Source organism: Hypomesus nipponensis, chromosome 7 (assembly GCF_054491055.1).
Source record: "Hypomesus nipponensis isolate SF chromosome 7, ASM5449105v1, whole genome shotgun sequence".
NCBI lineage: Eukaryota > Metazoa > Chordata > Actinopteri > Osmeriformes > Osmeridae > Hypomesus > Hypomesus nipponensis.
The window spans coordinates 5,340,001-5,364,684 of NC_140367.1; the positions used below are offsets into that span (position 1 = coordinate 5,340,001).

At 47.4% G+C, this 24,684-nt stretch overlaps 1 protein-coding gene across 1 annotated transcript in view; it reads left to right on the forward strand.

Moving 5' to 3' along the window:
* The window catches only part of LOC146276446 (thyrotropin-releasing hormone-degrading ectoenzyme-like), an 87,478-nt gene that overhangs the window by 25,474 nt on the left and 37,320 nt on the right, over positions 1–24,684 (forward strand). Inside the window, exons 4-7 of the mRNA XM_084702010.1 lie at positions 8,111–8,265; positions 15,871–15,984; positions 23,025–23,162; positions 24,554–24,619. Coding sequence (XP_084558136.1) covers positions 8,111–8,265; positions 15,871–15,984; positions 23,025–23,162; positions 24,554–24,619 — 473 coding nt within the window. The remainder of the gene's footprint in view (positions 1–8,110; positions 8,266–15,870; positions 15,985–23,024; positions 23,163–24,553; positions 24,620–24,684) is intronic.

Consider the following 24,684-nt stretch of genomic DNA (forward strand, 5'->3'; position numbering starts at 1 on the left):
GAGATGAAACTGATGGGAAAGCATCTCTCCTCTGACTGTGTGTAGGTCTGTGTGCACGTGTGTACGAGTGTGTGTGTGTAGGTGTGTGTGTGTGTATTGTACGTGTGTTTTTGTGAGTGAATGCGTCAGACTGTGTGACGATACACAAGGATAAAATCACATTTGAGTTTGCGCTGCCTTAAAGGACATGGTGTGTTGTGTTAGTGCAGTGTTCTCATGTGTGTGTGTGTGTGTGTGTGTGCGTGTGTGTGTGTGTGTGTGTGTGTGTGTGTGAGAGAGAGAGAGAGACAGAGAGACTGAAAACTGGGGCCTTTCTAATCATGTTTTAAACCTTTCCATGATGTGTGTGTGTGTGTGTGCATGTGCCAGGGCACTCCGATCACATTCGCCTCGCTGTCACCTGGGGTGTGTGCGTGGGTGCTGTTGAAGCCCATTGGACTCCACAGAGAACACAACAGAATGGAGCAGAGCAGTGGAAAAGATCGCAGGGGGAAGCTATTTGATTGGCTGGCTAGAGGGTTCAAAGGCAGACTGTGCTCGTCTCCATACATTTGGACGTTGTCACCTCTGATGTCTTTAGGTGGATCACTGGTTTGAACGTGGTGAACAAAGAGGAACGTAGAGGGAGAGATAGAGGGGGGAGAGAGTGGTAGAAAGAGCAATAGAGTCTGGAAAGAGAACGTGATGGAGAGATAGAGGCTGCAAAGAGAAACTGATGGAGATAGAGGCTGGAAAGAGACAGATGGAGATAGAGGCTGGAGGATGCGGAGGTGGACATGGAGGCAAGAGAGAGATGGAGAGATATAAACTGGATGATGTGGAGATGGAGGGAAATAGGTGCTGCAGCCGACACACAAAGTGATGAGAGACATTGTGACTAATGTAGCAATGGGATGTTATAGATACTATACTGGATCTCTCCATTCACCACCCCTCTGTCTTTCTTCAGTCAAGTGGTGAGGTAGCGAGGGGGCCTGTGCTGTGCTCTCTCCATCTAGTCCGCTTCTCACCCTTTCTGTCAGCCCTCTGTGAGCCTCTCTCTCCCTCCCTTCCCCGCTGCCTGTGTTAGTTCAGCCTGGCAGGAAGGTAGTGTTGAGGCTTATGAACTGTGCTCTGCTCGCTGAATAAGTACTGCATGACCTTTTGAAGATTGGTCTCACATTCTATTCACAACTTCATTCTGCTATCATTCACCTCTTTCAATCTCAGCACGCTCTCTCTCTCCTGCTCTCTTTCTCTCTCTCTCTCTCTCTATGTCCTTTTTCTCTTTCTTTTTCTCTCTCATGCAAACCACAGACACCAGAGCAGAAAAACACGCATAGACAACACAACATACAGACTTTAAACATCAATTTGTGTTGCTCTTGATTTGATTGTCTCTCTCTCTCTCTTTCTCTCTCTCTCTTCCCCTTACCTCCCTGGTTACCAAATAAGTGTCCTCGCTGAGCGTTATGCTCTGGTAGGCAACCTGGGCCCTACAGACCGATATTAAAGTGGAGGCAGACAGTTATGATCTGTTAGGAAGATGGATCCCATCAACAGAGGATGTGGGTCTGGGTCTTATAGTTCCCTCTGGGCCACCGTAGCGCTGCAGACCTGTGGCTGCTGACTGTCTGATGTATAACCCACCAGCCGTGTTCACAGATAGACAGCCAGATCGATAGAAGACGCCAGACTTGTGTTTGTGATAGAGCCAATAGCAGGCCTGTGATATAATAGGATATTACCCAGTGTAGCAGGGAGAGGGTGACGAAGCTCGTTAGTTACACAGACCCATAGATGGATAGATGCACTCTATCCTGTATGTAAAGGGTTTCATATCCACTGTTAGGAAAAAGAAAATCCTAAGGGATGCATGTGAATACTATAGATACATCTCCCCTCCCCTCTCCTCCTCCTCTCCTCCTCCTCTCCTCCTCTCCTCCTCTCATCTCCTCTCCTCCTCTCCCCCCTGTTACAGTAATAGTGAGTTCAGGAGGGGTGTGTGGGATGACATCACTGACATACTCTTGCATACACCATCTATTTTAGGCCTGAAAGCCCTTTCTTTTTCAACTCCCTAAATTTGAGAGGACTTCTTTCGAGGATTCCATTAGAGCCAGTCCCCGCGGTCTCTCATCAAATGGGTTTGTTTGTCTATTTCTGATGGTTCTTTCATCTTCATGTTTCGATGGGGCTTCTCATCTTTCCTGCTGTTGAGCTAACGTCTGTTTTGGGGCACAGCTGTCCCCGTTTAATGATGATTGTGTTTATTTCTGTGTGTATTTGGCTACTCAAATGGGGTGGGGTGTGTTTGTGTTTGTGTGTGTGTGTGTGTGTGTGTGTGTGTGTGTGTGTGTGTGGTGTGTGTGTATTTGGCAAATGGAGAGATGACAGATTGAGGAATAAAACTATGAATGGGGTGATTAATAAAGAACAGTGTGTTGATGCTGCCCAGTAAGATGACCTAATCCCAGATGTAGAAATCATTATGTCTGACAGATTTACACTCTTTATAAAGAGTTATGTTTTGAAGTTCAGTTAAGACACTTTATTCCTTTTAAGAACTAATTGCTTAGTCCGCATTTATTACACTCACACACACACACACACACAGACACACACACACACACAAACAGACATGCAAGACACCCACACAAAACCCTCTAAACTTATATTGCCATCCACACAGTGCAACAGATTTACCATTTGCATGCACAGCCCCACCACAGTGATTCTATCAGACAAAGTTATGAAAGTAATATCTTGGTTTCCAAGAGCTGCTGGTCTGATCAGATAGGTTGGTAGTGTGAGGGTAGGGATACTCATTACCAAGCCGCTGTGTAATTCTACCTGCAATCATAAAGGATATTAGGCAGGGTACAGCCAGTGCATGCTAATGCTGCCTGCAGCCAGGAGTGATGTAGAGGAGTTGGTATTAGTGGTTTTTAGGCCTACATGGTAGATTAGATTATGCTATTACCCTCTCTCTAACACCTTTGATTCTCATCACTGCTCCTCAAACTGGAGGGCCCCCTGGAGGGGGGGTGGGGGGGTCAGGAGGGAACGAGGGGAAGTAAACAGTCCAGATTGAAACTGTATTTCGCTTTCTCCCTCTCTCTTTCTTTCTCATCTTCCTCTCTTCTAATACACACACACACAAGCACACACCCACACCCTCACACCCATACACAGACTCACATAGCACACCCACACCCTCACACCCAACCTCACAGTACAGGCTCCAGGCAGGCCCTCAGGCAGCCCAGAACACCACTCTGCTCTGTCTTTCCTCTCCACAATAGCAGAAAAGTATTGATGTTTAACAGTGCGGTCAATAAGGTGGATGAGGCCTTCATGGGTTAACTTTCAGAGAGATTACTTTTGCGGCACCATGGATTGTAGTTTGGTCTTGTGAAGCGATGCAGCAAGAATATCAAAGTTGTGTGTTATGTTTGTGGAGGTTGTTTGTTGCATGAAGGCAAGAGCCATGGGCTGACATTCACAGAGGAAAGATGGAGAGCAAAAGCTAGTACTTTTATTACACACACACGCACGCACGCACGCACACACACACACACAGTCTTGCACACACACACACAGGTGATCTTATGTGGATAGCCAGTAACATCTTTTCCGCAAGCAGTCTCCCAGGTCGTTAACCGAGCTAATCTAATAAAGAATGAGACCCAGTCAGACCCCTGGGCTGCCCTGGTGGTCAAAACACAGACGCACACACACCCACACACAAACACACACACACACACACACACACACACACACACACACACACACACACACACTGCTCTGCTCTGCTGTAAGAGGTCTCTCTGGGATCAGGCCAGGGTAATTAAAGGTACAGTAACCCTGGAGCTCATCAAGCTACTTTTAATAGAGCTCAGGGTAATATGGCTTTTAGCCCCTAGAGGACTTATTACAGACCACTGGGGCAATAGAATGGATCTAAAGCTTCAAATACAGGCCTTTTGGGGGTATTAGAATATATGAAAGAGTCAGTAAAACTGTATTGGAGGAGCATAGATTATTCTAGGACACTCTTGGCCAGTTTGTGTGAGTGTGTGTGTGTGTGTGTGAACCTCCATAACCCCAGAGACACGTGTGCCCAGTGGAGTGGCCTAACCATGTTGTCATAGAGCTGCTAACATGGCCAGTTGATCCTCACAACCAGCATTAGATTAGACGTGGACATCTGATTTGTCTCCTTTGTTTTTCTCTTTACCTCTCTCTCTCTCTCTCTCTCTCTCTCTCTCTCTCTCTCTCTCTCTCTCTCTCTCTCTCTCTCTCTCTCTCTTGCCCTATCTATCTCTCTCACTCTCTCTTTTTTTCTCTCTCTCTGATGATTCAGTTAATGAGTCGGCGTGCGTCTTCAGAAGTACGCTCCACTTTGTGCTGACCGTGCAAAGTTGCTCTGTCGTATCTCCTGCAGCTCCGTACACCAACACTGATGAGCTTTGCGCTCCTAAGCTCCAACCTGTCCTGGTGTGCATACAGACTCAGCCATGCGTCGGACAGCCAGGGTGACGGGACAATGTCTGGTGCGGCTGAATCCTAGGGCAGACACCCTGTTTTAATGGACTGGGTTTACTCAGGGCTGGGGTGCTGGTGAAACTAATGGAATGTCCCGAGGAGGAGCTGGGGAAGGTAATGGAGAGTTTAGGAAAGTGATGTTTCATCTGGGCCTTCTGGTGTGGAGCAGGGATGAAGGGACGGAGTTGGGAGGAGGAGGGTGGAGGTTACATCTGGGGAAGAGAGAGGTGAGGTGGTATGGTTTGTGGGGCTGCTTATCCTCTTTTAAGTTCCTTTAACTTGAGCGACAGCCACAGGGGTTCTGTCTGTCACACACACATATACGCGATCACATGCACGAGCACACACACACACATGCACAGACACACACAGACACACACACGCTTGCAAGCACATACTGTACACATCTATCCTTGACTGGAAGAGAACTGAAGGAAGTCAAGCAGTCAAACCCATGCTGTGCTGTGGTTTCAACCCCCACCTTACCTCTACACGCACACACACACACACACACACACACATGCACACGCACACTCTCTATCGGCCCACTTTCAACAGAATTGACTGTCCTGAAAACAAGCTGGAGGAGAGAAGTTAATGCAAGGTTCCAAAAACCTATTCTATAAAAATAGGCTAGCTTCCTCTCACCCTCGATGCACTGCACTGCGTGCGTGCGTGTGTGTGTTTGTCTGTATTAATAATTGGTGTTGTGTAACATGGAAGAGTCTCTCCCTGCTGTTTGTCTGTTTGATCTCCTCCATCCTTTTTTTCTCTCCTCCGTCTCAAGGTCTCGGTTGTCTCTGCAACAACATCCCTCCATCCCTTTATCCCTCCATCCCCTCATCGCTGCCTCAGCCGTCGGACGCCCACCCTGTTCCACCTCTCGCAGAGGTCCTGGAATCACGAGTGTGCCATGGCTCCTTCTTAGTGCATAATTTGTGTCTGTGCCAGACCAACCACAAAAGACTGGAAGTTGGATGACTAACTGTTATACCGAGGGAATGATAGGTGCTTGTTGCCATAACATGTTTGCAATTTAACTGTGGCTTAACTTGTGGCTCAGATAGATGGTCATCTTTCTGATGAATAGCTTTTCCCAAAATATTGATCAAGGAGGCAATCAAATCCAGTTCTCCTGTATAAGAAGCCTTGGCTTTAGCTCAGGGAGCTAGAACCCTCGCTAGGTGCCCTGGAACATTTTTCCAACCATGCAACGTCTCCTTGTGACTGTTGGCCCAAATAACAAATCTAATCGGTTTTCCTTGTCAAGTCCTTCACCCATAAATCACAATTAATACGGTCAATTATGGCATATTTGCTCTGCTCTGCTCCGCCCCCTCTAACTAGTTCATTCGGTGAGCTAATTTGATAGAACAACTGGTTAACTTCTCATGATCGCTGTTTCGAGCCACATGTTGTCGTTTTCTTTCGCTCCCATCTCCCTTCTTTCCTCGCTTCATTTCCCGAAAGCCGCAGTCGCTCCTCATAAAACCAAACCGACGCGTTTCATTGGGTCCCTCTGTAGTTAGAACGTTCCAGTGTCTAAATCTTTTAAACCACGAAACCAGCTGTCTGTCTCTCATTCTTTCTCTCTCTATCGCTTCCTGTTTCTGCCTCTCTTTCTTTTTTTCTCTCCTTCTGTTTATCTCTCTTTCGCTCCAACTCTACCTCTTTCTCTGCATGCAGCCTGCTGTGCCCAACAAAAACACATAGTGTTCATGCACAACCAACACATCGCTCTTGTCTCTCGTGAAATACTAAGTGATAGCTTAGCACCAATACATGAGCCTATTGGCTATTTACCTTAAAGGTTCTATGCAAATGTTCTAGCGTGCGTCTAGCGTTTTTTTCCTATTCCCCTTCGTAATCGTGTTCAACACCAGGCTTCTTGCATGTATGGTACCTGGGTGTTAAGGCAAGCTGTGTGTCGTCTCTGGGAGAGATAAGGGCTGGATCAAAAACATTTTGTTTTACCAAACTGGGAAGAGAATGAACATACAAGACTACCTACCTGTTTCCTACCCCTTGAGGGTTTAGGTTGGTTGAGGGGCAGTTCTATGGGCGTATGTGAAGCCCTCTGTGACATGCTTGCGTGTAAAAAGGGCTATACAAATAAATTTGATTTGATTTGATTTGATCTGTTTCCCCTTCATGGAAGAAAATTATATATATATATATATATATATATATATATATATATATATATATATATATATATATATACACAAAGCTTACAGCTAACTGGTGGTAGGATGAAAGACTGTGTGTATGTGTGTACCTGTGTGTTGAGCTGTCTTTAAGTCCCTAGGATGAAGGACTGAGAAGCCTTTTTAGAACTGTGGTTTACGGAAGGCGTATAACATAGTAGCAGTTCCACTACCATGACAAGCTCAGCCAGAGTCAGTTTACAAAACAAAATCCGTCCTTGTGTGTTGTCTTTCTTTTTTTGTCTTCGTCTAACAGGCTTCCGAACATTCTCTCTCTCTTTCTCTGTCTGTCTGTCTGTCTCTTTCTCTCTCTCTCACTGTCTGACTGATCTTTTCCCCCTCTCTAACCAGTCTGGTCTCCTGTCACAAGAAAAACCTGGCCTCTAGTGCCTGTTGACTCATGAGAAATAAAATGCTCTTTTTATTCCTGCTTATAAATCAAGGCGACTTTAAAATGCCTTCTTCTGAGGAAATGTCCCCCATCAGTCAGGCACTGACAGCTCCTTCGCCCTCTCCTTTCCTTTAATTTCTCTCTCGTTCTCTTTGTCAGAACTCAAACAGGGAGTGAGAGAGAGTCAGAGAGAGAGAGAGAGAGAAAGAGAGAGAGAGAGAGAATGAGAGAGAGAATGAGAGAGAGAGAGAGAGAGAGAGAGAGAGAGAGAGAGAGAGAGAGAGAGAGAGAGAGAGGGGGAGGGAGAGAGAGGTAAGGGGGAATGAGAGGAGTGTTTTTTTTCCAAGGTACAAATCAGTTTTGTAAAGCTTTTCACATTCTCAAACTGAAAACATTCCACCTAGTTCACCATCCTGAGTTGTGTAAAAACCCTGGCAGCGTAAACAATAGCTCCAGAGAGATGGCTGTCGTTCCTTCGCCTCTCTTTGTCGGCCTGTCAGTAGTCTGTCTGTCTACCTATCAGTAGTCTGTCTGTCTACCTGTCAGTAGTCTGTCTGCCTGTCAGTAGTCTGTTTCCATCTGCCTGTCAGTAGTCTGTCTGTCTGTCTGTCTGTCAGTAGTCTGTCTACCTGTCAGTAGTCTACCTGTCTACCTGTCAGTAGTCTACCTATCTGCCTGTCAGTAGTCTGTCTGTCTGTCTGTCTGTCTGTCTGTCTGTCTGTCTGTCTGTCTGTCAGTCAGTCAGTCTCTCTATCAACTTCCCCAGAAGCCTCTCGCTCCTGCTGCTGTCAGCCTAAGTGATTAGACATGAGAGTCACACTAATCCAGCTGGCTCGCAGTCTGAGTGAAACACAGGACTGTCATTGTGCCTCAGGAAAAATGTGGGTTGTTTTGTGCCTTAGACATTTTTGATATCTCTGGTCTGTGTCGAGCAGTCTGTCTGCCATCGAGTCTTGTCTTATCCCATCTCCTTGTTTGCATGCAGACTTGCTGGCGGTGCCCAAACATCCGTATGCTGCCATGGAGAACTGGGGCCTGAGTGTGTTTGTGGAGCAGAAGATCCTGCTGGACCCTGAGGTCTCGTCCTTCTCCTACCAGATGGAGCTGACCATGGTGGTGGTGCACGAGATCTGTCACCAGGTAACGGCATGGAACACGCACACAACACACACACACTAACAGGTATGCAGCACAACCATACACAAGACACACTCTCACAGAACATTTGTTCTGTATCTGACATACAGTAGCTGCAGTTTTCTCTCTAAGTATCGGTCCCAAGGTCAGAGCACTCCTGTTTTCTCATGTCTCGGCTGATTGATGACTGAAGGAGCAGGTTCAGATTATAGCCCCTTTAACACACTGTTCCCTCCCATTAAAGTTTCATTGACCCCCTTTCTCTCTTCGTTTCTCCTCTACAATGTTCAACCTCTGCTGCCTTGACTCAGCATTTCGTCCCTGTTTTACAGTCGGAGTGGGGCACAGAGCTACAACGGCTCCTCTGAGTGTAAGAGAACAGGGGGCAGGGCTTTCGTTCTCCTGGAGGGCCGGGGCAGGGGCAGGTACATGAGCACTGGAGAGTGACACCACATTGCCTCATACCTCACTGTCTGTAGCAGATAGTGCCAGCTAACTTTAGCCTCTGTGCTATCTGCTCCATCTCTGTGTCCTCTCTGTGGATGGGGCTTGAAAGGCAGGGCAGTGCAGGACCAGATTTATCCCCCATGGCAGGGCTGTATATCCTCGCTGTGCTAGCGGCCCTGATTGGACTCTTTATCTGCTCATTGGAGAGCAGAGCGGAGCGCCGAGCAGGAGATGGTTCCACAGGAAGACACTGTGTAGGCTTCTTGCTTCCTCTCCTGTGTAATTGGACATCTGGGGCGTGCAAGCACCGGCACACACACACACATTCCTCCCTCTTTCTTTCTGTATATCTGTCTCTCTCTCTCTCTCTCTCTCTCTCTCTCTCTCTCTCTCTCTCTCTATCTCTCTCTCTCTCTCTCTCTCTCTCTCTCTGTCTCTCTCTATCTCTCTCTCTCTCTCTCTCTCTCTCTCTCTCTCTATCTCTCTATCTTTCTCGTCTCTCATTTACTGCTCCCTCATGCCCCATCCATGGATGTGTGTTACAATCAATCTCCCTCTGCCATCACTGGCAATGGGCACCCTGGCATGACTCCTCTCGCCAGCGTGCCGTGTTTGTCGGTTCTGTAACCCAGTTTTCCTGGGGCTTGGCAGCGCTGCGGACCATCACGAAAAGATCAAACACACCCAGCCAAGGCCTACATCCCCCCCCCCGCACACACACACACACACACACACCCCTGTGTAAGAAGAAATGTGTTTTGCTTCTCTTTCCTTCGCATTCTCGCTGTGTTCCTTCACTTGTGCGAGGCAAGCCTTGGCATGTCTCTGTGTTGCAGCCTTTGTAGAGCTGTGACTGGGAGTCTGCTCAGCTTTGTTCAAGGCAGGATTATTTATCGGCAGTCGGAGCCCGGCTCGACAAGCTGCCATTGTTGGGGAGGCTCAGTTTTCTGGATGTTATTCCTCCGCAGAGAAAGCTGCTCCTTTGTCCCCGTGGCCACGAGGGCGCGATGAAACGTTGGGTGGGCAGGGAGGTTGGGGGGGGGAGAAGGGGGGTGGTGGTGGTGGTGGGGGGGGGGGGCTAAGCAGTTGGCTTGCCATTTGTCTTCACCTTTCTTTTTTCTTCTCTCCCCGCCCCCCCCCCCCCCCGAAATGTATTTGTACGAGGCTCGAGGGGGAAAAATGATCCCTCGTCCCTTGTCTCCAACAGCCCCCCCCCCCCTAGTCTCTGACTGAGGGAGGTGACATGGTTGATGTGTGGTTTCCTGAGCGAGCCCTGTGTGTTTTTAGGTGTCCATTCTGTGACTGGGGAATCTGTAGACTCCCCAGACGGACGGTGGCTCCAGGCAGAGAGCACACTGGGCTCACGTAGGTCAGGTACCCTGTCTGTTGCCTTGGTACTGTGCTTCAGCCCTTGTGCTCAACAGGCAAATGCAGACCCAACCCAGTTACTCTGCGTCCACCATTAAACCAGACTGACTTACTGACACATATATAATTCAATTGAACGTTTAGGTTGAGGAACAGGTTTTAGTCTGTAGTAATTATTCATGGCTTGATCTCCCTGTCTTTGTGTATAAAGACGTATGAACGTTTGACCAGACCAGGAATGTGTCTCTCTCTCTCTCTCTCTCTCTCTCTCTCTCTCTCTCTCTCTCTCTCTCCCTCCCTCCCTCCCTCCCTCCCTCCCTCCCTCCCTCCCTCCCTCCCTCCCTCCCTCCCTCCCTCCCTCCCTCCCTCCCTCCCTCCCTCCCTCCCTCCCTCCCTCCCTCCCTCCCTCCCTCCCTCCCTCCCTCCCTCCCTCTCTCTCACTTCCTCCCCTTCTCTGTCTGTCTCTTTCTCTCTCTCTCTTCATCTCTCTCTCCATCACATAAATGCCAGTGAGTGAAGATCATGAAATATGCAGCTGGTAGATTATTAATATTTTCTGAATAATTAATCTGTCTCAAAGATACAAAAATGCTTGTCGGACTGGCTGTGTGGTGATGCTTGTCCAGGATGCAGTCGTGGGGTGTAAATCAAGTGTTGGGATAAGTTACCATGGCAGCATGTGAGAGGCTGCCACCCAGCCTGCTGAGTTTACAGCGTATGGAACAAACTAAGAAATATTGTATGGACATGAGACTTAAACATGTTCACTGCAGCATCATACACAGCTGAGTTAGAGTGGAAACATCCTCCCCTTCTCTGCAACACATCATTGATATGCTGAGCTACACTACAGTCTGCTTTATCAGTATACTATGTTATTCTCTGTCTTACTGGCTGAGACAGGATTCATGTTGCCCGGAAGGATATTCAGATCTAGAAGACAAGTCTATTAGAATCTGGAAGACATGATCTGGTATGGTTGGAGACGAGGAAGAGGGATTCCTACTGATGTGCTGTGTCCTCTGGTCCAGTGTTTCAGTCCCACAGCTGGAGCAGTCGAGCAGGCCAGTCCAGCAGGTCATGGAAGGGTGCCTCCGGTGAGGCGCTTCAGTCTATCTGAGGCCTGATTTCACAGTCTTTGGGTGTGTGTTGGAGTGTGTCGCCGGGGTTACAGCGCTTCATTTGACAAATTGATCAGGCCCATCGCAAGATAATTCATTAGTTTGCCTGCTATCTTGTCCCACACATGCTCTGCCCTCCCCTCCCTCTCTCTCTCTCTCTCTCTCTCTCTCTCTCTCTCTCTCTCTCTCTCTCTCTCTCTCTCTCTCTCTCTCTCCCTCCTTCCCAGACAGTCTGCTGGGGGAGATTCGTCAGGGGGACATGGGGGAGCTTCTGAAGGCAGGAGTGTCACTAAGCACTGCTCCAATTATAAATCACATTTGTCCGGCCTAATACTCACCGACAGCCCCTACAAAGGATGGATTAGCAGGCTTGCCATCCCTCTCACCCAGTGATTCAGTTAATTCACCAAGCTGAGGGACCGAGGTGGGCCTATAAGAATCTCTATCGCCGTGGCAGGATGTGAACTCAACACATACGACAAAAGTGGTTGGCACTGACGGACCTTGGATTGTTTGCGTCCACTGGGAACAGCTCGTCAGTCGTGGAAGTCTCAGCGTCTCCCAGGCAGAATCAGACCTTACGACTGTCACACAGCCCTGCTCTATTGGCAGTGAAACGCTAAACCAAGCAAGGCTAGATATGAACCCTAAACATCCAGCAATATACCCATCTCCACATATGGTTAGCTTTCGTCTGTTTGTGCTAGCCAGACTGAATGCGAATGACACGGCTGCTAGCTAAAGAGAATGTCAAGAGGCCAGGCTGCTAATGTGTCGTGTGTCTGAGGCTCTGGAGAACATGCTTCTGTATTAAAAAGAGCTCAATCTCTCCACCCTGCTTGGCAGCTATCTGGTAGCTCTGATTAAACCGAATTAAGCCAGCAGACAAAAACGAAACCTGGGACCTGAATCAGCAGAGATGGATGAGTCATCAGTGACAGCCTGTCAATCTGGCAAATACCATCTCTATGTTCATTAATTATTCCCACACACGACTCCTCCTTTCAACCCCTCAATTCTTTCATTCATCCCTTCATTCTATCCATCACCTACAGTGCAACTGCCACCCCTCAGTTATTTTAAGCAAACCCCTTCATTTAAATCCTTTACTTACACCCAAAAGCCCCTTATTCAACCATTAATTTCAATCTGCAGGGAACACTGTGTGTGTGTGTGTGTGTGTGTGTGTGTGTGTGTGTGTGTGTAAATGTATGTGTGTGTATATGTATGTGTGTGTATGTGTGTGTGTGTGTGTGTGTGGGACAAGATAATTCATGGTAACTATCTCATTGTTGAAGTTCCCCTTTAAAACAAAGACAGCATTTTAGTCGTATATATTATATGATGTGTATATGTTAGGCCCTTGTATGTGGGCTATTTGCTGTAGACATTGTGGTAGTTAAGTGCCTGTGAGAGGCTGCATTGTTTTGTGCATGTATAAAGAATGTGATACGGTGTGTGTGTGTGTGTCCTGTATTCCTGTGTGGCTGTATGCATGCAGATTTGCGTGTGTGCTCGGATCTGGTCTTGTGTGTGTGTGTGTGTGTGTTTGCTCCTTGTGTTTCTCCTGGAGTGTAAAGGTCCACTAATGAGGGTTTAGATTCTTCTCTCTACAGGCAGATAATGAGAACTCCAGTGCTTCATTAACAACACTAGCCTTTACTGTACTATACTGGACTGACTGTGCTCTATACCTTCTATAGAGAGCCCATGCTTCAAAACAAATCCACAACAGTCATTAAAGTTATTTAGTTCATTAGTTTGTGTGTGTGTGTGTGTTTGTTTGTGAGCCATTAATGAACATTTTGGATGTTTGTATTCAGTTTTAGATGCCTGCTGCCATGGGCCCCTGTCAGAACGCTGACCTATGACCTTTAGGGCCATCTCAGCCTGCCATAGGTCAGTACGAGAGCTAGAAAGCTACGATGCACGCCCTGGCAGCTTCCAGCCAAACATCAATTATTCAACAGCCTCAAGTGCGGAACTTTCAGAGTCTTCAACATTCCGCCCACTGCTCCTGTGTGTGTTTAGAGTGTTTTTATCCCTCAGTGTCTTCATGTGTCAGTTAAGACAGGGAGAGTTCAGGGGGTCAGTGACCTCCTGGCTATGCCCCTCTCTGCAGCCCAGCGTCATGTTGTGTGTGTGGGAGGGCAGAGGCTCGCTTGTCCTGCGTGCGTGCTCTGCAGCTGTTCTGGTACCCAGCTCCTAAATCAAAGCATCGTGCCACCCTTGATCTCTGCCAACACAGCTCCCACACTATCTGACTGCATTAGCCAGCCCACTATCAATTACTGTCCTCGCTTTGAGATTCTTTGCGTAAAACCCATAATTGGACCAGATTTTACCAGCCTCCATTTCTTCCTCATAGAGACAGAGTCCCATACGTGCGTGCGCGCATGCACACACGTCGTTAGTCACACTCTCTCTCACACACACACACACACACACACACACACACACACACACACACACACACACACACACACACACACACACACACACACACACACACACACACACACACACAGAACACATAGAGAAACCATTCCTCATTGCCATTCAGAATGGAGTTACAGCCAAAGGAATCAAGCTTGCCTGTCAGCTTGTTTTCTGGCAGGTCAAATTGATATGATGCATTCAAACACAACACAGAATCACAGCCGCACCACTGTCAGCAATGAAAGGCAGAGCACAAAGGCTGCAAAAAAGAGAGAAAACACAACAAAACGCACGAGGGGAAAAGCTATTTGGTGTCAGTCATTGTAGCAACACCACTACTGAACACAACATACTGAATTCATCACGGGAGCACAATAAATAAAGCACTTTTGTGCTTTCCCCTTTGAAGTCCTCTCCACCATCTTGTTGAATGCAGGCTCATTAGCGTGGTGTTACGTCGTGGCGTAGATGGTGTGGATCAAGGCCTGGCCAGTACAGCAGAGGGGAGCACTAGAACAGCACTGCTCCACGCTCCCCGCCTGTTTTCATCTCTAAATATTGAACATGCTGGGGGATCAGGCACGAGGAGCGCAGAACCCGGTAATGGTGGCGTGATCAAAGGAAGTGATCCGCTTCTTTGTACCTATGTGGAGGTTGTGATGGGAGGATGAGGCGGGGGAGTTGGAGGAGGAGGGGGAGGAGGAGGGGGAGGGGGAGGAGGAGGGGGAGGAGGAGGAGGGGGAGGAAGACAGGGTCAGTAGGAGGAATATATTGTGACCTAGATTACATGATGCCATAACCATCACAGATACGGACCCCAGTAAATTGGAAGTACTGATGTCAAACATAGACTAAGAACAAAAATATGCTCCCCTCCACTCTTCAGGGATAATACCATTCTACTACTACTTTGAGTGATCTTAGTCATAGACTTGGAAGCTTAGATGATCTGTTCTCCCGGGAGTATCCTTCCTGATGTCAGGTTTATAGCAAAACGCACAGAAAAGTACATGGTTTTGAATTCAAATGCACAGTTTAATACAGAACCTGTCTGTCATGGGGCTGTCACAGCACTGAGAATAAAGTAGTGGCCTTGTTCCTTTTCGTCTGTCTCAAGGGATGTGTATGTATTTGTACCTTGTATTTGGACCAGTGTGCACATTTGTGAATCTGTGGGTAGGTTTCTCTCACTGTGTGTGTGTGTGTTTGTGTGTGTACACGTGTGTCTGCTTAGTGTGTGCGTGTGCATGTTCGTGTGAGTGAGTGTGACAGTGTGTTTGAACCCAAGGCCAGTGAAGCAGGCTGCAGGCTGCCAGAATCCTGTTGGCTTCCTTTGTGACGTAGATGGATCTGGCATGACCAGGGTGTGTAAATATGACATGAAGCTGTTTTACTGCTCTGCCAGCCTGCTTCTTGCCCAGGATGTCTGGCTGGCTGTGTGTTGTCTTTGCTGGATGGAGAATCACTCACATCAGCACCACTTTAGTACCAACACAGACCCTCCAACAAAGACACCTGTGTTGCTTATGGTTGGTTCCTTGGAAACAGGCCAGACTGAGTATAGCCAACCATCTCAGAGAAAGGTTGTTTATTATGGGATGTTGATTTGTCTTTGGACTAAAGTCACAGTTCTGCTTCTCCCTCTGACACAGTGTAATGATGCATTTTGTTTGTTTTGGAGCGTTCTTTTTCTTGAACTCTCTCTACATTTCTTTGTTGTTTGGTTATAGTGGTTTCACAAATGTTATAAAATGGTCAATTAGGTCAGTCTTTGTCACTAGACACTGCTGTGTTCCCCACTTTGCATTGATCACAGTTCAAAATGACAGATTGTGTTTTCTCCCAGAATGGCCTCCTCGTCTCACTTCAAACAGTTTGTGACAGCAGCCAAGTCTGACACACAAGAAAACCACAACTCTGAAATGGATCCAGAATTCACTGCAATGCAGATAAAATAGACATATTTCAGACCCCAGAAAAGACAAACAGTTAAATGTTCTATTTGCATAAACAGACATTGGTCTGCTGGTAGCAAGAGTGCTATTCATGGACACATGAACTGTGTGATGCTGGGTTCTAGCTTGTTGATGGTGAACCAGGTCTCCATCCCTGCTCTGTAGGAAGAGTAGAGTGGAGCTGTCACTGGCTATACTAAATGAATGTGCCCTTTTGGTCTAATGACAGGTTTGAGTGTGAATCTGACTTGTGCTGCTCTCCTCTTGTTCCGCTCCAGTGGTTCGGTGACCTGGTGACCCCGGCCTGGTGGGAGGATGTCTGGCTGAAGGAAGGATTCGCTCACTTCTTCGAGTACATCGGGACCGACTTTCTCTTCCCCAAATGGAACATGGTAAGTTGCAGCACAGCTGCTTCAGCTTGATGGGTGTGTGTGTGTGTGTGTGTGCGCATTGTTATGCCTTAATGTATCCACACTTAGCCAGTAATGCACTGATCAGTACTTCATGCTGTCCGACCAATACGCATTTCACACCCCAGACGTCAAAAGATGCCAAGTCTCAAACAAGAAATTGGGAACAGGAGAGTTATCCCTCTGTAAAACCATGCTGTGGGAACAGACGTCTCTGAATTGGCATTCATCGACGTAATAAACCAGTCGGCCTCTAAAGCTCACTGCTAATAAGATGTATTAGAACAAAGAGGATGACTAATATCTCCCAGACTACTGAGAGTCCAGACAGAAGAGGCGGACTCATTCATCCCCGGCTCTCTGTTTCCTCCACGACAACAGCACATCCTGCTACTACTGCTGCTGTGTTGACAGATGATTACACTCCAGTCACACTCTCCACCACTCGCCGTTCTATACCAGCAGTTCCCCAGACGTAACCTTTACATCAGAAACCTGTTAGAGACCCTTAAATCTAAATCTGATCACAGCGCATCTCCTATTAATCATAAGTTTGGAGGGGAGCGTGTTCGTGCGTTGCAGCCTCCTATTAAACTCATCTGTCTGGGGGACTTGGGTGCAGGGCGTAAACAAAGTAATGATGTTGTAGCCTTTTTTTTTTCTTTTTTGGAGGGGGGGGGGGGGGGAGAACGCTGCAGAAAGTGGATGGGGTGATGTGGATGTTTAGAAGGCTGTTTCTGTATGTGGTCTTACTTGTAGACTGTGCAAGCTGTTTGATTATCAAAAGGCTCCATAATGACATTGCAGACCGTGGTGTAGTAGAGCTGTGTGATGTAGCAGTGCGCTGTAGGAGGGGTTTGGCTGCTGAACCCGTCTCTGGTGACCCGGCAGTACTCTGAGCTGCAGGAGGCAGGTATTGGGGAGTCAGGTGGCTGAGCGGTTAGGGAGTCCGGCTATTAATCAGAAGGTTGCCAGTTCACCCCGAATGTGCCAATGACGTTGTGTCCTTGGGCGAGGCACTTCACCCTACTTGTCTTCGGGGAGAATGTCCCTGAACTTACTGTAAGTCGCTCTGGATAAGAGCGTCTGCTGAAGGACTATATGTAACTGTGTTGATGCTCTGTGCCAGGCTGGGTCTCTCCAGAGCGGCATGTCGTGGAGCACAGGCAGGGGAGGCCCTGCGTGAAACACACCCTGGTTCATCCCTGACACACATGGATATACCATGTGCTCATCCAGCACCTTTTCTGTAGCTGCTTGTCCCACAGCACCTCTGTTCCACTCTCCATAGGGAACAATTAGAAAGCGGAAAAAAGATTGGGATTATCTAGAGAAAGTGGAATATGGAAAGGTGATTGGTTAGATGTATTTTCTGCAACTATTTCCTTCCTAATGCCAGTGATCTGGAGTATAACATGCTGTCTAACTCCATGGGGAATAAGAATGTCCTCGAAATGCACCACACTGAGGAAAGGGTTTTTATTAATGAGAACTTATGATTAATGGAGTCAATTATCGTAATGTTTTTATCTTTCCTCTCTTCTCCTCTCTTCTCCTCTCCTCACCTCACCTCACCTCTCCACATTTTGTGATGAACTAAATTAAATAAGTCTGTCAAGATGGGTTAATGAAATGTATTTGCTGTGATTGCCTCATTTGCACTTCAAAAGGATATCTCGGACCAATAATAGGTTGTAATATAAAAAAAAAAAAGCAATTGAACACATGCTGGACTGTAATTTAAATGCTGTTGTAGTGTGAAATGTTGGACTACAATTAAGCTGTAAAAACACTGGTTATTGTTGTGACTACATCGCTCACCCTTAGGCCTGTCTGTCAATCAACTGTGTACTCTAAGCTTTCTTAGCAACCACACAGTGATTATGGGATGGCGTTCTACTCCAGCCCGATATCTACCCCAGCCACAGGTCTATAATTAGCATATGTGCGTGTTATTATGGATATTTATCCAAGCCACTTGTTAGTGAGTGCAGCTGCTAGAGGCTAAGCTGGGCCTTGAGTGAACCACAGGCCTCACTCCTCTTCTGTCTGAGTGTCCTGAGTGCCAGCTGTTGCTCTAATGGTTTATGATAATGGGACATGTCCATTAAATCAGGATTGTGGTCTTGACAATGTAACCGCATCTCAAGTAGCGAAAAACACCAGATGAACTTGTTCGTATCGCTGCCGAACATACGCCGAGCTTCCTCCTGCCCCGTGTCTCAGTCCATGTCTCTCTCTCTCTCTCTCTCTCTCTCTCTCTCTCTCTCTCTCCCTCCTCTCTCCCTTTCCTCCCCACAACACACAAGAAATTAAGGATTCATATTGATTGATGTTATAGTGTGTGTGTGTGTGTGTGTGTCGGGGTTGCTGTGGTGATGTCCTGGAAGCCATGTTTGGGGATGGGATGGGATGGGATGGGGGGGGTTACATACAGACACCAGGTAGGTGGAGCCGGCGCCAGACAGCACAGCAGTGTGTCAGGATCAACCAGCACGATGCAGTGGACTCAAACGTGCATGTCCCTAGTCTGTCCCCATCAACTGAGTATACTAGCATCCCAGTCAAAACACATAGGACCACAGAGAGCTAGAGTGAGGGAGAGGGAGGGAGAGAGAGAAAGAGGGAGAGAGAGAGAGAGAGAGAGAGAGAGAGAGAGAGAGAGAGAGAGAGAGAGAGAGAGAGAGAGAGAGAGAGAGAGAGAGAGAGAGAGGGAAAGAGGGAGAGAGAGAGCTACAGAGAGGGAAGGAGAGCTAGAGAGAGGGAGAGAGAGGGAGTATGAATGGTTGAGCTATAGAGAGGGAAAGAGAGGGAGGGAGTATGGATGGTAGAAAGACACGATTCAGACCTGTAACCTGTGATGCTTTTTGAACACAGACGGGTGACTCACACTGGCTCTCACTCACAATAACAACGATGATGATTATGCTGCTCTCGCTCCGCCTCTCTCTTCCTCTTGCCCTCTTTTTTGCTGTGTCTCTCGCTCTCAAGCTCTAGACAATGAACATTAACTGTGTTTTTGAAACTGAACAATGAATCTCACTGTTTCAATTCTCTAAAATGTTCACTTTTAAAATAGATTTGATCTTGGGTTGGAATCAGTCAAGCCAAATGACTCGTACCCCATGCCCAAAACTGTGATCCTTCAGCTGAGGACCAGAGGGCAAGAATGATGGAATAGGAAGTAGAGACTAGGTGAGTAGGGAGGTTTGAGAGTAGGGATAGAGAGGAGCGGAGAGAGCATCTGTCTCAACTGATTGGTGTTTAGAGTCAGTGAAGTGGCACACTGATAGCCGGTCATCGCAGTCCAACAGACCTGCCATACTGATGACCCTGGACTGATGAGAGGCGAGGGAAGGAGGGAGGCTAGAGAGGGATGGAGGAGGTGTTAAGATGAAGGTAGACAGGTTGAGGAGTGGACCACAGGGGGGAGAATGTGCCGATTTGAAGAGGGAAAGAGGGAGTGTGAAAGGGTGGAATTGATGTCAGAGTGAATGATGGGAAAAAAGTGAAGTAAGGAGAAGGGGATGTTGTGGAGATGTGCAGTGGTAGATCAGTAGAGAACACACCTGGCCCTTCACAGCCTTCTTGTCGCCGCCAGGATTAATGGCCCCAGCGCAGCTCACCTGCTCCTGACTCCATCTCCCAGAAACCATCTGTGGCTGTGTTTACTGCCGGTCTCACATCTGCCTCAGAGCCTTGTCCTCCCAGTCTGTTTTGTGCTGCGTCCTGTGTTTTAGAACCAGAGTCCTGGTTCAGTACCAAGAGTCATGATTCTAAACCCCCCAACCATGTCCCCCGGACTCAGTTCTGGATCCTGTCCTCCCCCCCCCCCCCCCCCCTTATACCCCTGCCCTCGACACCCTGCTGTCTGTCTCCTACCCTACATCTGAGTTCCTTACCTTGCATCTGAGCACTTACGTGTGGAGCAGCTTGGCTCTGGTTGAGGATGAGGCAGGGACAGCCCATGGGCTGGTGTGGGAGGAGGAGGAAGGGGAGGAGGATGGGGAGGAGGGGGAGGAATAGGAGGCAGTAAATGAAGCATCATTGGGACTAAGGGTACTGCAGGGAGAACATATGATGGACCAGATGGAAGGTCTTTTTAGGGCAGCCATTTTAACTGTGCTCCTACGTGACTGTGCTTGACATCCACACTGGATCGACCAGCTGGTGCACTTTCCTCCTTCACCTTCTCTTATTCCCTCGCTCACTCACTCCTTCCCTCCCTCCCTCCATCATGTGTCACATGATGTGGAGGATGAATTTGCTCACTGCCTTGTTGTGCATGCACACAGTGCAGATAAGGGAGAGAAAAATACTGCTATTCTCCAAAACTACTGTTCGTTCAAACAGTACAATAAATATCCGTATATCATTATATTATTGTACGCACCTTCCTGCCACGGTAAATAATGTGTCTGTGTAAACTTGGCAATAAAAACAAATTCTGATTCTGATTCTGATTATAATAAGCAACACATTTGGACCCAACAGTAGTGGTCTGTGGTGTTGTATCCACTCCAATGAGATGAACTGTGAAAGATTGAACAGTACATCTCTGCCTAGTTATTTGTCCAGCTGATGAGTTAATGTCCTTGTTTACAGGCAAATATTGACTCAGCAGGAGCCTTGCCCTTCGATATTCTGTCTGGAGCAATATTAACAGATTCACGAGTCACTAAGCCGTACTCCTGTCATCGTATAATTGTAACCTGTGAATATTTTCTTCAAAAGCCATTTTAACCATTTTGTGTTAATAATGATGCCCAATATTTAAGATTAGAGAAAGAGAGAGAGAGAGAGAGAGAGAGAGAGAGAGAGAGAGAGAGAGAGAGAGAGAGAGAGAGAGAGAGAGAGAGAGAGAGAGAGAGAGAGAGAGAGAGAGAGAGAGAGAGAAGAATAGGAATGCTCATTCATTCCGAATGTCCCATTTACAAGCGTCTTTTGTCACTTCTCTGTCACAGGTCGTTCTGATGATGAGTTTGGTTTCTGCTTTTTCAGTGCGGCCTGTGGGTGTTGGTCCATGATTTAAAGGACTGATCCAAGTATTGTACTGTATTTTCTCAAACTCCTTCCCCGCCATGTTTATTGAAACAAGCAGCTGCAACTGGCAGCTTAACATTCTCTATTAGAACTCCCTTTAAACAGGGTGCCTCATTTAAAATGGCTCGTAATTGCAGAGAAGGAAAGTTAAGATTGGTTTGGTTTGGTAGGATCAGCCATGCAGAACTCTGCTAGCTGCCAGGCTAATTATTGGAGGAGATGAGGGAGCCAGCAGATGTGTTATTCAAACGTGCATGAATCACTGACGCCTTAATCCTTTGCTAGGGCCGACCTGCATTTACAGCACCAAACACACACACACACACACACACACACACACACAGTCTTCCGCAGGTCTCTCTGCCTTGATCACCATCCCAAACTCGGTATCAAACATTACTCTTTAGCTATACACTTCTCCATTGTCTTCTCTTTAAGTCCAACCCCGTGTCTCTCCGTCTTTCTCTCTCCCTCCCTCCGATCTCTCCTGTGTTCCTATTGGTCCACTATTTAATCAAATCTATTGTGACAACCACTGAGCTGAACCGCAGGGTAGCTACACTCAGTAAAGTAATGGAACAAAACACCAGAGGCAGTTTAACCCACCAACATGCATTTGTTACAAAAAAAAGTCCAAAACTAGGAGTGAAAATCTCCCCGGTGTCGAGGCTAAGCTCCAGGAGGTTCTCTCCTGCTGCTCCTGGTTAAGTCTGTCGAGACACAACAGAACAACGTTAGTTCAGTCAGTATCCGCACAAGTTTTGTTTTCACCTCACCCTCCATCTTCCTACCCATCCTCCTTGCAGTCAGCTGATAGTCTGCACCTGTGTCTCCCATCAGCTGACTGGGAAAAGGGAACGGAAGAATCAGTGTCCATGACGACCAGTGTCTGTTGGTGTCGCTGTCTGTGGTGCTGAAATCTCAGGTTCTTTCTCCTGACTCAAAGGCCGTCACACTTTAAGCTTCCTTAAGGAGCTATTTAAATGGTCGTTCCATGCAATATTGCTTCAAGTTGGACTGGATTATGTGAACAGGGAACAGTTGTTGGTTTGTTAAAACGTTTGTCTGATGTCTTAGCTGTGAGCTCACCTCCTACTCACAACCTCATCTTCTCTGCCTTCTGGATTAATAGCTTAAACAGGACTCATCTGCATGTGTAATCATTCTCTCTCTCTCTCTCTCTCTCTCTCTCTCTCTCTCTCTCTCTCTCTCTCTCTCTCTCTCTCTCTCTCTCTCTCTCTCTCTCTCTCTCTCTCTCTCTCTCTCTCTCTCTCTCTCTCTCTCTCTCTCTCTCGGTCTGACTGGAATACATTCTAATTCCTAACACTCTGGGAAAGATTAGCATTATTTTCACTGTTGAATGAAACCTAGCAATGCATTTATTCTATGGATGAGGTACAACTCTTCTGAAACATTTGTCCTGTCTGGTATGTTGTTTTTCATGTAGTATAATGGATTGATCGTTTTTTTAATACCTGGCTACCACATTCCCGTTTTTGGTATTGTCAAATTGGACTTGATTTGATGCTTATCCTTACTTAATGCTCTATGTCAGGGGTTCCCAATCCTGGTCCTCGGGCCTCCCTGCCCTGCATGTTTTAGATGTTTCCTTGTTCCAACACACCTGATTCAAATGAATGGTCGTTAGCAGGTTTCTGCATAGATAATGACCCATTCATTGGAATCAGGTGTGTTGGAGCAGGGAAACATGTAAAACATGCAGGGCAGGGAGGCCCGAGGACCAGGATTGGGAACCCCTGCTCTATGGAACACCAAAAAAGAAGGATATGATGCCGCTCCCGCAGCTGCAGTGGTCGAAGACATTCTCAGGGTCGTGCAGCTTCTGCTTCAGTACAACCCACTCAGCCCAACAGTTCCAATCCTCTCTCACACTTTCTATCTGTTGATGTCATTTTCCTGTATTGTACCTGTTTGACTTGCGTGTGACCTGTGCCACCTTTTGACCTTGTGTGTCCAAGGAGAAGCAACGCTTCCTGACAGACGTGCTCCACGAGGTGATGCTATTGGACGGCCTGGCCAGCTCCCACCCCATCTCACAGGAGGTGTTTGAGGCCGCAGACATAGATCGGGTTTTCGACTGGATTGCCTACAAAAAGGTGAACTCAAACACACACATACACACACACATACACACACACACACACACACTGATACCTGTTTACTTACACATTCCCTCTCTCCCTCTCTCCCTATCTCTCTGTCTCAGACGCACACACACACACGTGCGTTTCCCTCCCCTTAGTTCCATCGCCAGTGTCCTCCACACCACAGCAGCATCTCCTCTCCTCTCACGTACCCCCTAACTAAGATGACATCCTGGAGCAGCTCCGTCATTAATCAACAGGAGAGGCTGAAATTAAACCGTTTGGGTTTGACTCTCCCCCTGGCATATGAATTGGCAGCAGTTTGCCTTCTCTCTGTTCCTCTGTCATTAGTGGGAGAGCGGCATGTAGTGGAGGATGAGATCCAGGGAAGGTGGCGCCGTAGAGCCCCCCGAGGGAGCACTGGGCTTCTGTAAACAGACTCTCTGAAGCACGGCTAAATTGCTGTAATTACCTTTCTCCATATAGGTGCCCTTTGTCATCTCGGAGTCCGATGAGCTCCAAGGCGGAGCTGCGTCAGGGAGCCTGTTTGAGGGCAGAGATGGTGCCCTTACACAGCTAATTGGGCTCTGTGGCAGAGCTGCATCACTGAGCATATCTGTTTGGAGATGGGGGTTTAGTGATTGAAAAGGCAGACCATCGAGGAGGGTGCTTCTCCTCCCTAATCTGTTGAAGTGATTCTAGTCTGGGACTAAAGATTACTAGACAGTGGAGATGGTTTATGGAAATTGACTGCTCTCCCCTTCAATGGCTGAAAGATTGAAGCTGTGCTTGATCTCTGTAATGCACGCACACACACACACGCGCGCGCGCGTACACACACATGCACACATTCCTTCAGTGTTTGCTAATGTTAAAACCTGACACATTGTTCCCAAATATACCCCCAAAAGGCAGTGATCCTTTCACACTTTCACTCTTTCACACCTTCTCTCTCTCTCTCTCTCTCTCTCTCTCTCTCTCTCTCTCTCTCTCTCTCTCTCTCTCTCTCCTCTTCTCCCTCTCTCTCCCTCTCTCTCTCAGAGATTTGGTGACACCAACACCCTGTATGTTCAGTAGAGCGAGGCTCTGTTCTGCGGGGAGCAGAGAAGCCCGTTCTCCAGTGTGATATCAGTCAAATCAGGGACCATTGAGAGGAACCAGAATAAGTAGTTTATCGCTCAACTCAGCCACAGTTAAACACAAATCTCAGCTACGCCTCCCAGAGCGAGCAGTAGGATTTTCCTCTGTTTTTATCTCAGTTGAACTCGTGTAGATAAGAATACAGTAGATCAATTATGTGTGGAAATGTATGTGTAAAGAGTACCAGAACAGTGGAGCAGTTTGAGACCCAGTGCTGTGTGTAACTGATGCTTACAATGCCTGTTTCTTCTTCCATCCTATAGGGGGCAGCACTAATCAGGATGCTGGCTAACGTCATGGGCCAACAGGTGTTCCAGAAAGGACTTAACGTAAGTCTGGATATTTTATCTCTCAGTTCCACAAAGATGTTTTTTTAATAGTAGATACTTAACAC